The 13,072-nt window shown below is 37.0% G+C and overlaps 1 protein-coding gene across 1 annotated transcript; it reads right to left on the reverse strand.

Annotated features, from left to right (window-relative positions):
• Positions 1-7,812: 7,812 nt before the first annotated feature.
• Positions 7,813-12,053, reverse strand: LOC132127504 (secreted frizzled-related protein 1-like). The gene is made up of 3 exons (XM_059539404.1): positions 11,360-12,053; positions 10,722-10,802; positions 7,813-8,577 (listed from the first exon to the last, which is right to left on the reverse strand). Exons 1-3 carry the CDS (start codon positions 11,847-11,849, stop codon positions 8,252-8,254), a joined length of 897 nt encoding a protein of 298 aa, XP_059395387.1. The 5' UTR covers positions 11,850-12,053; the 3' UTR covers positions 7,813-8,251.
• Positions 12,054-13,072: the final 1,019 nt, after the last annotated feature.

Consider the following 13,072-nt stretch of genomic DNA (forward strand, 5'->3'; position numbering starts at 1 on the left):
GACAAGGACGCTAGACGTTTAGCTACAATTAAAAATTTTCCAGGGATCGAAAGTTTTTTTTTAAAACGAGTGAAGAATGATCTCAGGACGAAAATGACACAGAAGCGATTGACTGCACTCTCACTTGCTCTCCCTGTTTACCATTGAAGTTAAAGTTAAAACATTACAGTCTACAGCCGCGAGAGGGCACTCTGTGCTGCTCAGTGCTCCTGTAGTCTACACTGAGCAGCATAGAGCGCCCTCTCGCGGCTGTAGACGGTAATGTTTTCTCTTGGTTCTTGGTTCTAAATAAATGCTACTTATAGTCCAGTGTGATTTATGTATGTTTTTTTCCTTGTCAGGACGTATTTTTGGACTGATGCGACTTAAACTTAGGTGCGATTTATAGTCCGAAAAATACGGTAGTTGGACAAGTTAATAAATTACATTTGATTTGAGAAATCACCTTAATTAAGTCTGGGGGGGGCATTTGAGGTATCGTGCCCAGGGGCACCACAATACAATACACCACAATAAAAGTCTTAATACGGCCCTGGTGCCACTCACCAACCTTGATGACCCCCTGACTATTACGGCACTAGATGGGAGGCCTCTGGCCTCTCCGCATCCATACTGGTGATGAATAGAAGACTGCTTTTTAAACACTCACTGGCCATTATGAGTATCAAGTCATGCCATTTGGTTTAGTAAGTATACCTGCAGTATTTCAGACTTTGAAGAATGATCTGCTAAAAGAAATGCTGAACAGATTTGTATTTGTATACTTGTATGATATTCGTATTGTTTCCAAGAACCTCCAGGAATTCATGCAGCATTTTTGCCTGGTCTTCCAGCAGCTCCTGAGAAATGATCTCTTCATCAAACTGGAGAAGAGTGAGTTTCATGTTCAAGAGGTTTCCTTTTTGCGATTCATTGTATCTAATGAATCTAAGTTTTTCTTCTTTGGCTCTCAACGGAGGCGGACGCATTTCTCTCCCTCTCCTCCCCTTGTCATCCCTGCTTGCTCTCTAGTCTCGTCTATTCTGAGAGACTCTCTCTGCACTGCTCTCCAAAGCTGTTAAACATGGATTTGATTTGATTGACTGGTCTCTCAATGCACTTGACACCATCTTTTCGACGAGAAGCTAGGGTTCAGGGGAACCTGACTGCCCTGACGGAACGTTCGCAGCTGGCTACACGATAGACGCGTGGGAGAGGTGGCAGGTTGTGTGTCTGGCGGCTCTTTCTGTGGAGGACATTGAAGACATCTACCTATTCGGAACCATGATAACAGGTCTTCTGCTGATTGGACTAGGCTTTGTCCTGGGTTATCAAAAAATTCAGAAAACGGGAACAGCTGTCCAAAACCTCACGATGCTGCCCGTCATGATTTGGAGACCAGAATGGACAAGAGAGTGACCGTGAAATTGGAATGCGGCTACTCGCCCCAAGACCAAACAACTGGAATCTTATCTTTTTTCGGTTCCCTATACCAGCATGCCAAGGCTGGAAAGTTGGAATAACAATTCTCCCGGAGGAGCATGGCAGTGAGACGCTCTTGCGTTCCTCCCCCCACTCCACAGAGACCTGTTGATTGTTGACTCTGTCTAGGACATGACCAAGGCTGTCTCCATGGCAACTTGCTGTGACGCTATCACAATCTGCGGACTGAGGCACTTAGAATTGAATGCCAGCTCTCCAGGCCTACAAATACACAAACTCTTACATACATACACACACAGACACATACACACTTATATACAGATATGCATTCACCCCCTCTCACCCCCCATCCCTCACCTTCGCCGCTTTGTACCACCAGTCTGTCAAGCGGATCTGTGACCAGTGCCGTAGGGCTGATGGACCGGATGGCTGCTTGCCTGCGCTGGATTACCTCGACCCCCCAATTTCTGTGTTATATTTTCAAATTGCCACAATTTTCATTCAGCTCCACAAACTGATTGTTTTGCAGCATGTCTTTAGGTTGCATGGTTTTCCCCAAGATGTTGTGTCAGATCGTGGTCCTCAGTTTGCACAGCTATATACCATTTGCAGAAGTGAAACAATCGACTATGTGGAAAATACAAGCTGAATAAGCATAACTAACTTCATTATGTAATAATCAGATAAACGCCATATGAGCAATGTTTTAGTCTAGCACATCAACTTTAACACACAATGTCCCTAGACACAGGATGTTCATGGGCTCGAACAGAATCATACAAACAGCAATGGGCCAACCATTGGCGCAGACCAGCACCAACTATGCATCCAGGGCAGAAAGTCTGGCTTTCAAGCAGGGACCTTCTCATCAAAGTTGAGTCACACAAATTGGCTCCCAGGTTCATAGGACCATTCAAGGTTATAAGGAAAGTAAATACTGTTTCCTACCATCTCCTGCTACCCAAGTCTTTGTTCATTCCCCCCACCTTTCATGTCTCACACTTAAAGCCTGTCGAATAAAGCCCTCTGTCTCCTGCTAACAGGCCACCCCCAGCACCATGGACACTCAACTGGTTTGTGGAAAAAAAAATCCTCATGGACTGGGAGTGATTTGGGTATGAGGAGCGGACCTGGGTCCCTGCTCGCCCCTCATACTGGATAAGACTTAATGTATTAAAGGCTGTAGTATGCACTGATTACTGTTACAGTTCTGAATCACCTTAGAGGACTATTTACACAACTAGTGTCCAGTAACTAGTAGAGGATTAAAGAAGCCAGAGTCATGGGTCCAACTCACTCAATGTATTAATGAAAGAATTAATTATTTTCTATTTATTTATTTATATATTATTTATTAATTATTTTCTTAACACAATGTAAATGACACAATAAAACAGCATAGGCCTACGCAAAATAACCAAAACATTAAAACAATGTTTTTTGAGTCAAAAGATACAATGATGTTGATATAAGGCAGTGAAGTGGTGTTATTAAGAATACTCAGTCCCAACAAGTCCCAGGTTTCCAGAGAAGGTCCATGTAATGAAAGGAAGGTACAGATATCTTCAGTCGTCGATCCTCAGATGTGATGTCATCACATTGGAGCTCGAACAGACAGTATGTTAGTAGGGATCTTTTTATGATACTGATACTGACTTTTATGGTTAATATGATGTGGTGATAACAGTGAGGCCTTTAGCTTTGTGTACTGCGATGTTCTGTCTTTTGCACACTTAGTCACTTAAGGACTACATTCATCTCCACTCAACACTGAAGCTAAGATTATATCACCATCTGTTGGATTAGCATGCTCTTGACAGTGCATCACAGTGTGCGTTTGAGTTTTCATGTGGACAGAGTTTCTTTTTTTTAAACGGAAGAAGAAAAAACTCTGTTTATAGGAATACCTGTGTACATGTGGACATGGCCTGAGCCTCTTGGTTATTTTCTCTGCATCTGTGTTAGACCTGCTCCAGTGGAGCAGTTGTAAGCACCAAAGCTATTCATGCCACAGACCCAAGTTCGAACCCCATCTGCATCATAATAGACCCTCCATAGATAAGGTGGCCATATGCACCGTTCATACGGGACACGTCCTGGCCAGGATTTTAATATTGCCTAAAACATCCAAAGCAGTTTGACCAATAACATGCAGGTATTGTACATAATCAACCAATCATGGGGCTGCACGTGAGAAGGTGAGACCTACAAGGAACGATCAAAGCGATGCAAATATGTACACGTGTTTGTTTGTTTGTTCGTTTGACTTGAAGCGTAGCTGCGCACTGATCAAAAAAGACACCAAAGTAGGTGCAAGAGCGATTCAAAAGCATAAGGAGCCGTCTGCTCTGCTCTCTATAGCTCTCATGAATGTCACACAAAGATCGACCTGCACAGTGCAAACAGCCTAAACCTGGATATTTTAGGGAATAATAAAATCCTGGCAGGGACGTGTCCCGTATGAACGGCGCATATGGCCACCCTATCCATAGAAAACAAAGATCCTAACATGATCAAGGTTCAGAAACATAGCAAAGAGATCGTTAAAATAGTCCATGTGACATCAGTTGTTTAACTGTAATTTTACAAAGCTACGAGAACACTTTTTTGTGCTCAAATAAAACAAAAATAACTTTGTTCTCCTCCACTTCACACTATAGCACCATTTTAGAAAGTATCACATACGTAAACAACGTAAACAGCATAAGTGCTGCTGATACGAACAGCATACGTTGTTTACGTATGTGATACTCTCCAAAATGGTTTTATAGGGTGATGGAGAGACAAATTGTTAAATAAATTCATTATTTTTTATTTCTTTGCACACAAAAATAAGTTTTGGAGCTTAGTAAAATTACGGTTGAACTACTGAGGTCACATGGATTATTTTAATGATCTCTTTGCTACGTTTCAGAGCCTTGATCGTGTTAGGATGGATCCATGCAGTCTGTGGAGGGTCAGAGAGCTCTCAGAATTCATCAAAAATATCTTAATTTGTGTTCTGATGATGAATGAAGGTCTTACGGGTTTGGAATGACATGAGGGTGAGTAATTAATTACAGAATTTTCATTTTTGGGTGAACTATCCCTTTAAATGCATATGATTCAGCATTGAATATATGCCAGAAAAGAGTGGCAAATGGCCTGCTTTAACGATAAGTCACACACACAAGCACAAAAAATGTGTTTTTTCTTTTTCTTTTACAAAATCTTCATGTGCTTTTTTCCATATAATGAAAGTAAATGGTAACCATGTTTAAGTTCCAAAATGCACAAAAAGCTCAGAAAGTATCATAATAAAGGTGTAATAAAGGCCAGAACTTTACCGTAAAAAAATACAGTAATTTTTTTTTCTACCTTTACAGTAAATAATAATAATTCTAAAAATAGTAATGATGTTAAATTAACTGAAATAATGTTAGTAAAACAAATTAATGAAATCAGTTTTAGCCTTTATAATACACTAACAACAACCTTAAAAACACAGATTATGGTAATACGTGAAACTAAAATGATGCAAAAAACATTAATTAAACAGCAAGATGTAACAAAACACCATGGACATAACTGATAAGAATCAGTCAAAAATCATCAATTTCACATCAATTTATGTTTTTATTTTATGCTGTAAATTATAAGATGACTTGTTCTTTTTCACTTCCACTTTAAACTGAACATTTAACAGTTTTTTACTGTAAAATTACATGAAAAGCTGTATTTCAATTACATTAAAATACTTTGACGAACTATATTAGAGTCACATCATAAACCACTTGTAGGGTACTTTAGTCATTTTTGAAGTGTGATAGCTCCAGGTCACTTTAGTGTATGGATAAAAAAAAAATTCATCCAGCACTCATTCTGCTGGACTTCTCCTTTTGTTTTTCCCAGAAGAGATTATGTACGTCACCCAGGTTCCGAACAACTTGAGTGTTGAGTAATTAATGACAGCATTTTTATTTTCACGGTGAACTACCCCTTTAAGTTACCAGATATCGATACATCATGTTCTTGCATATGTCTAAATAAACCATTCCTGTGTCGTTCACTTCGATTACAAAGGACATTTCTTGGACCAAAAGTTTCAAGAAGTGCTTTACCAGACAGCATTCCTTCACTCCCACCCGCAAGAGTCAAGAAGGCCATTTGTTTGATAAAGCTGTGAAATGTTGAACAAACTGAGTCAGATTTATGTAGCCATTATCTCGATCAGATAGATTTCACAAACAGACCTCAGTTGGGATAATTTCGTGCTAATATGCTAGCTTAAAATAAACACGTAAAATTCAATCCTAATAAGACTTGCAGACAAAATCGAATTGGGAACAGTGACGGCACCATTCAGAGTCTGCGCATCCCATCTGGCCGTTTTCACAGTTGGCATATGTGAGAACTTCAGTCCAAACCCCATGTGGAAGTATGTTTACCACAGAGCCCATCTTACCTCAGATGCTATCCTGTGAGAGCATCATATTATTTATGGCTTTTAATAGGCTTTCTTCCCCTCAAGGCTGGAGACAAAAAAGCAAGTCTTTTTCATTCAATGAAGCTGGGAAATATGCAGCAGCAAAGCCAACAGCTGCTTCTAATGATCATCCCATAGAGTCTGGCAGGCAATGTCATCCCAGAGCACAAAACACAATTATTTGCTTAACCTGGATAAACCATCACTACGCTTTTGCATGAGCTGGGATCGCTGGGCTTCTCCTGGGGTAACACGCACTCAGGGTTTTTGCCATTTGCCATGTATTGATTTTTTTCAAAACGTGTTTGCTGCAGATGGTTTAATTTTTGGCTTGAATCACCCCGAAAGGACGTCAAAACAAAAGGTTGGGGGTCTTCAAAAGTAACTAAACAGTTTTAAAGGAATGCTCTGGGTTCAGTATGAGTTAAGCTCTAAGCACAACATCTGTGGCATGCTGGCGATTACCACAGACAATTTCAACTCGTCCCTCAGTTTGTAAAAACAAAAATGTGCTTAGCAATCTATGGGACACAACATTCCAGAGGGTTTAAAAGCTCACATGTTTGTTATTTCTTTAGGTTTTAATTTGCTTATTACAATATTTACAGTGTTTGTATATATGTCACAGGTGAATTTGTGTGGAGGAGGGGCGGATTCTGAATGTCATGAAACTTTCCACCACATTTCAAATGATGTATTGTGTAAGAAGCATTCTGTGAGGCAAATTAGGTTGGCAGAAATTACATTTTAATATTTTTGGGTTAACAGGAACACTTTATATTTTAAAGTGTCCTTGTTACGTTACATGTACTTACTGTTATAATAAAAATAAATTATGCATAATTTACATGCATGTAAACCTAAGGAAAACCCTAATCCTAACCCTAACCATATAGTAAGTGTATATATATAAATTATGACAGGCGAAATTTCAATCATAATTGTAACTCAGCAACTCATACTTTCAGCCTATTATCTCATAATTATGACTGGAGACCTCATAATGTTTTATAAACATTATCATTGTTTTTTATAGTTTAAGATTGAAATAATTGTGAGTGTAGTACAGGATGAGTCATCAATATTTTTGTTCAGTTTTTTCCTGAAGAGAAATAAGTGTACAGTACATTTTAAATGTCAAAGGTTTCAATGTTTTAAAGTACATCATAGATGACATCAAAGCAAATATACAATCAATATACTAGCAATTTTTAAGTAAAAATTGTTTCTACACCATGGGCAAATTTTTTTTTTTTTTTTTTTGCATTTTGTCTTCTGTTCTTTCTCTTAAGTCATTAATTGGGAGTAACTGGCTAGATAAGGTTTTTTTTCAGAATTTATTTATTTATTCTCTTGGATCATATGGTATAAATTCTAATTTATCATATAATCTTTTAGTTTCGACACACAATATATTACCAACTCTCCTCAAAAGAGAGAGAGAGAGAGAGAGAGAGAGAGAGAGAGAGAGAAAGACAGAGAAAACTCCAACTGACTTTCATCAGGAAAGCTGGGAAAGAAATATGTCCAAATCTCTCCCTCAATCCAAAACAAACATCTCTGATCAGTCTATACAATATAAACACTTTATCTGGCTGTTTGCTTACACAGGGCACATGCAGAGTCTGAAATGTCTCTAATCTGATCTGATTTGAAGTGATTATTTTGCAGTGATTTCACAGCATGTAATTGTTATAGCTGGACTGCTTGGCAGGTCACCACTGCTACTTGTCTTTTTTTCCTTTTTCGTTTTTCTCCATGATTAAGCACTCTTTATAATAATAATAAATAAAGAGTGCAGTCAAACATATTAAAAATATTTTCTATTTTAATGTTAAATGATTAAAGTGCATTGTGCAAGTCCTCGGCATGCTATACACCTTCTACTGCATGATTAAGTGTGATTTGCATCCTATGCAACAACAAACTGTCAAAAAAATCTCTTTATTGCATGTCTTGTGCATTTTTCTGAATACCTGATAGCTGTGATGTTTATTATAAAAGATAAACATTATTAACAGATTGCATGGATATAGATATTATTCCACCAGGAAAACATTAAGATACACCATAAGGCAGTATTTGCAAAAGCAAAACTCACTCAACTGACTTGTAGCATAATGGAATGTAAATAAATGTGGATAACTGTGTTTTGTACTTGGATTGGTTAGAAATGTTCAAGAACATTTTAAAAAGTGAACTAAATGGCACTTGTTTGTATGTATTGAGACATTTATATGGCAAACAAACTAACTATTTGGATCGTGGAATCTATGGTTCCTTTCTATACTGTACTGTAATGCAAAATGTAATATAATGCTATAATGGAAAGTTCACAACGATTAGTAACCAACTGATCAAAAATCACTTGAACACGGTCTCAAAAGTTGAACATTTATGGCTTTCAAGTTTTTTAAGGGCCTTCTTAAGTTCTTTGCTAGATTTGTCCCACTTATGAATGCCTGTCAATATATACTGTTTCCCAACACTGCGGCCCATGATTAAGTAGTTGCTCTTTAGGTTTTCCAGTTGTTGGCATGGACAGTCTGCTCCATTTTTCAGGTAAAGTACAAGCTTTTTTAGGTCCTGCTTTTTCAGATTTCCAAGCTTCACTGCCTTCCTCCTTTTTTGCAGAATGACTTTTCGGTCTAAGTTGTCTGTTTGGACTTCCTTAATCTTCGTCTTGATTGCTGCAAAAAGAAAAATGTAGGTTTCAGAAGTCATTAATGTTCATGAAAGTTTAAATGAGACAATTTCTTTCCACACCTATGAAGTCTTAAATATATATAAAAAAAAAATTATGTAACATAAAACGGTTATGTAAAACCTTCATAAAAAAAAATCCTTCAAGTACTGACGGAAAAGGCAAATATTTGAAGTTTTTTTGCTTAAGGTCACTGTTTAATTTCTTTGCCATGGAGATGCTGAACACTTGGCTGTTTTCATCATCTGTTGTCACATTTTAGCCAAGAACTCATTCTAGTTTATGTCTTTCAGATGCTATTCTGTGCTAATTGTGCAAAGCTGCATGGTGCAATGTGTTGTATCGCAATATCGTCCCCTTTGTGTGAGGATATGATTCTTGGGTACATATCAAATACTAATTCCAACCAAGATCAAAAAAGAGACTGCACAATTTCTCCTATACTTGCTCTATTAGTGATGCTAAAACAAAAAAAGGTCTTATTACCGATCCCTGAGGCACTCCTTAAATAATCGGTTATTTGAGCATTGAATTATGAAAGAATTTAAGGTTATTATTAAATGGGTGTATTGTGGATAGAATTGTTTAGCATTACCAACAAAACAGAACAAATACTACACATATCAACACATCCTCTGAGCTGCAAAATGTTTTTATTCCCTCGAGCTTTATTTTGACAAAACATCTATCATTTGACTAGTGCAATGAAAGGAAAATGTTCAAAAAAGAAAGCAGAGAAACACAAACTACATCAGGTTTTCCATTGATATATTTTCTCATATTTTCTCAAATTTTAATAATAAGCATTTTGCTTAAAGCATTAACAAAAATACACTGTAAAAATATTCAGTTAACCTAAAATGTGCTTCATGAGGTTACAATTACATTTTCTGTTTTATTAATCAAAAATATATATATGTTAATAAAAATGATATTTAAACTCAGATATCTCACATATCTACCTGTTTAAGATAACAACCGCATATTTTCATTTTCACATTCAACAGTGTTTCACAGAGTTTAAGACAGTCATCCTATAATGACTAGAAAAAGCCTTTGCTGGATTGGTGCTTGATAGCTTGCGATAAAATAAAAGGTCCCATGAAATTCTTGCCAGCGGAAAGCTTCCTGTCTTTGAAAACATCTCAAACCCTGAAAAAAAAACCTTCTGGATTCTGACCACATCACTGGTTCTTAGAAACAGCATTTGCAATGAAAGAAGTAGCTCTGCTTTTTATAAAAAACAAATATCTCCATTTGCAGTTGAAATCTAATAGTAAAAAAAACTATAAATATACAGAGAGAAAAAAGGTTTGCCCATGCTAGATTGCATTTGGAAAAAAAAAAGGAAATAGAACAACAAAAAAGATCTATTAGGTAAACAATATTGGACACACATGCTGTTATGTTTAAGCAGCACTCTTACCACTCTTACTGTCTCAAGAGAGAAATAGATTTAAAGAGTGCAAATCCGGAAAGTAATATTAGATATATTTTTTTTTTCAGTCAACAATATTATTGAAAACAAATGTGTGGGCTGAAAACCTGGACCAGGACTCACAATGATGGGAATCATACGATCAGATTTTGTTCTCTTGAAGTCATTAAGCGTTGGCCAATAAATGAAGCATTCTAAAATCACTTGCATTAGTAGCAGCATGCTGAAAAGTGTTTGGAACAAGTTTTGCCTTTCGGTGCTTTTTATGTTCGTAAAAGGACTATGCCAAAACCTTTCACATCTGAGGTGCGTTGCAATATGTTTTAGACAGATGTCCATAATAGTCTATATAAGAGCTCATTTTCAGAATTGTTCTTTGTAGTGCATTTCAACTTTATACCGATCAGCGTGTTGATACTAGTCAAGAAAAAATACAGCTAGTTTATAATTTCTCTCTTGTTGGTAAAGACAAAATATGTTTGTTTTTTTTAATAGTCAGACACAATAAATATCTCAATTAGCAACTTAACTGGAAAATCTCCCTAATCAAGGAAATCATTTATCTTGGATTTAATCTTTTAAAATAAATATAATACATATTTAAACTAATTACTTGAATGCAATCTGTACTTTAGTTTAGGGTGATTTTTTAAAATACTAATTCATCAATATTGCATAAAAAAATTAATTACCAAATTCACTGGCACACATTTGTTCCAGAATTGCATCTGTGTTCATCTCATGGTCACATGGCGGACAAACAGAAGGGACACCTAAAGAAAAAAAGGAGGAGAAGAAAAATGGTTTAAACCAAATGTCCTGACTGTTGCTTACATCTCAAGTAGATAAGCAAATGGTAAGATTATAAATTGATCTAAGTGTAAATGTTTAATTACTTGATATATAATAATTTATTTATTTATTTTACAGTAGTTTCACATTTAAAATGTTGAAAAGATGCAACAAATTCAATACTGCAGGTAAAAAAAGTAATGTATTTAATACTGTAATGTTAAGTAAAAACTAAATACATGTCAATAACTCTATGGTTATGTGTTTGTAATGCATCATAAACGTATCTAAACAAACAATCAGCCTTAACAAACCATAATTCACAAAAAGTCTAAACTTAAGACACACCTACTGATTCTACCTTTTATTTTTCACATTTTTAAATAACAAAACAGTAACAATATGTAACCAAAACAGTCAATAAAATAGTTGCACAAAGTGGCACAATTTATTTGGCTGCACCATATATTTTTTTAAGGATAAAAAGGAAGATTCAAAAAGAAGTTAATGTGAAATTCTGTCAAATACAGCTACACACCTGGGGATTTGTCCGTGTCATCGCTGCTGGTGGTGTTCATAGAAAGGCACACGTCGCTCAGGGGAAACTTGTCACATTTGAGCATTTCAGGCCAAGGGAACCCAAACGCCTGCATTATAGGGGTACAGCCGTCCCGGACAGCCTCGCACAGCCAGCGACACGGATATATGGGTGTTTCGAGGCACACGGGGGCGAAGAGCGAGCAGAGGAACACTTGCGTGCCGGGGTGACAGGCTTTGTGCACCAGAGGAACCCAGCTGCTCGCTTGCTGCTTCACCTCAGCTATGCTTTCATGCTCCAGCAAATTGGGAAGCAGCATTTGGTGGTAGCCCACATTAAAACACAACCTCAGGTCCTCGGGAATGTCCATGCACTGTGGGCTTTTTTCGTAACCCGAATCCGGTATCCAGGTGTGGTACTTAGCGTTGAGCGAAGGGAGGAAGACAGCTGGAGCGATGAAGATCCACAGCTTGAGGAGAAGGTTCTTCATGGCACAAGAGGGAAAAATAACAGTTATATCCAACTGCGTTGCACTGTTGAGACTTCAGACGTATGTTTTTGCATTAGTACTGCACTAACTCGGTTTCTTTGGCGTCCTCGTTTGCCACTGTCTTGGTATGAGAGTGTCACGCGCTGCCGTTCCGTTACGCAGCGCGAGAGTAATGAACGCGCTTGAAAGGTGAAACAACCAATAGTAATGCAACTGGCTTGGCATAACGCGAAGATTGCTCAATGTGCTAGACAAATATATATATTTTTTATTCATGCAGGGGGGACTAAAATTATTCATTAACCCCTTGTGTCTACTAATTGACTGAATTTTTAGATAATATAAATATGTGTGTGCACGTGTAAAAAAAAACATTTAATTTGAATTTTCCAATTAATCTTTTAATGCGATATATTAGACCTACAATTGGGGAATGCATAAATCACTCTCTTAATACAAGTATCGGATATAAAGAACATAATGTCTTCTTTAGTGATCCCCATTCGCGAATAAATCGTTCTTTTGAACGTCACACCGTGGTCTATCACACTTTTATTTCCTTTTTCCTCTGATTCATAAAGCATGTTGTGTGAGGAAATATTTATATAAATGCACAAATATTTATTTTATATATTTTATATTTTCTCATAATATCTGTGACCCTGGACCAAAGAACCAGTCATAAGGGTCAATTTATGCATCTCAATTGTCTGAAATGCTGAAATGATGTATGGTTTGTTAGGATAGGACAATATTTAGGCTGAGATACAACTATTTGAAAATAGCCATGCATATTACTAATCAAAAATTAAGTTTTGATATACATAATTATGGTAGGAAATGTACAAAATATCTGCATGGAAAATGACCTTTACTTAAAGGGGTCATATGATGCGATTAAATTTTTTTCCTTTCTCTTTGGAGTGTTACAAGCTCTTGGTGCATGAAGATCTGTAAAGTTGCAAAGATTAAAGTCTCAAATCCAAAGAGATATTCTTTATCAAAGTTAAGATTTGTCCACACCCCCCTAATACGTCTCGTTCTAACACGCCCCCACATCTCTACATCACTATGTGGGAAGATTTGCATAATGCCACTCAGATGTTCACGCAAAGAAAGAAGGTGTAACTTTTATTCTCGTTGTATTGTTGTTGCCGCTGCCATGTCGTATAGATGCTGTGTTTCATTGTGAAAAAGAAACTACTTTGTTTGGCCTTCCAAAA

Source organism: Carassius carassius, chromosome 45 (genome assembly GCF_963082965.1).
Source record: "Carassius carassius chromosome 45, fCarCar2.1, whole genome shotgun sequence".
In the NCBI taxonomy this organism is placed as follows: domain Eukaryota; kingdom Metazoa; phylum Chordata; class Actinopteri; order Cypriniformes; family Cyprinidae; genus Carassius; species Carassius carassius.

Excerpts from the sequence above, each read along its gene's own strand:
- LOC132127504 (XM_059539404.1), bottom strand. The coding sequence starts at position 11,849 with ATGAAGAACCTTCTCCTCAAGCTGTGGATCTTCATCGCTCCAGCTGTC. Across the intron at positions 10,803-11,359 it reads TGACACGGACAAATCCCCAG|GTGTCCCTTCTGTTTGTCCG; the intron begins GTGTGTAGCTGT and ends TTTTTTCTTTAG. Across the intron at positions 8,578-10,721 it reads AATGTGTGCCAGTGAATTTG|CAATCAAGACGAAGATTAAG; the intron begins GTAATTAATTTT and ends TTCTTTTTGCAG.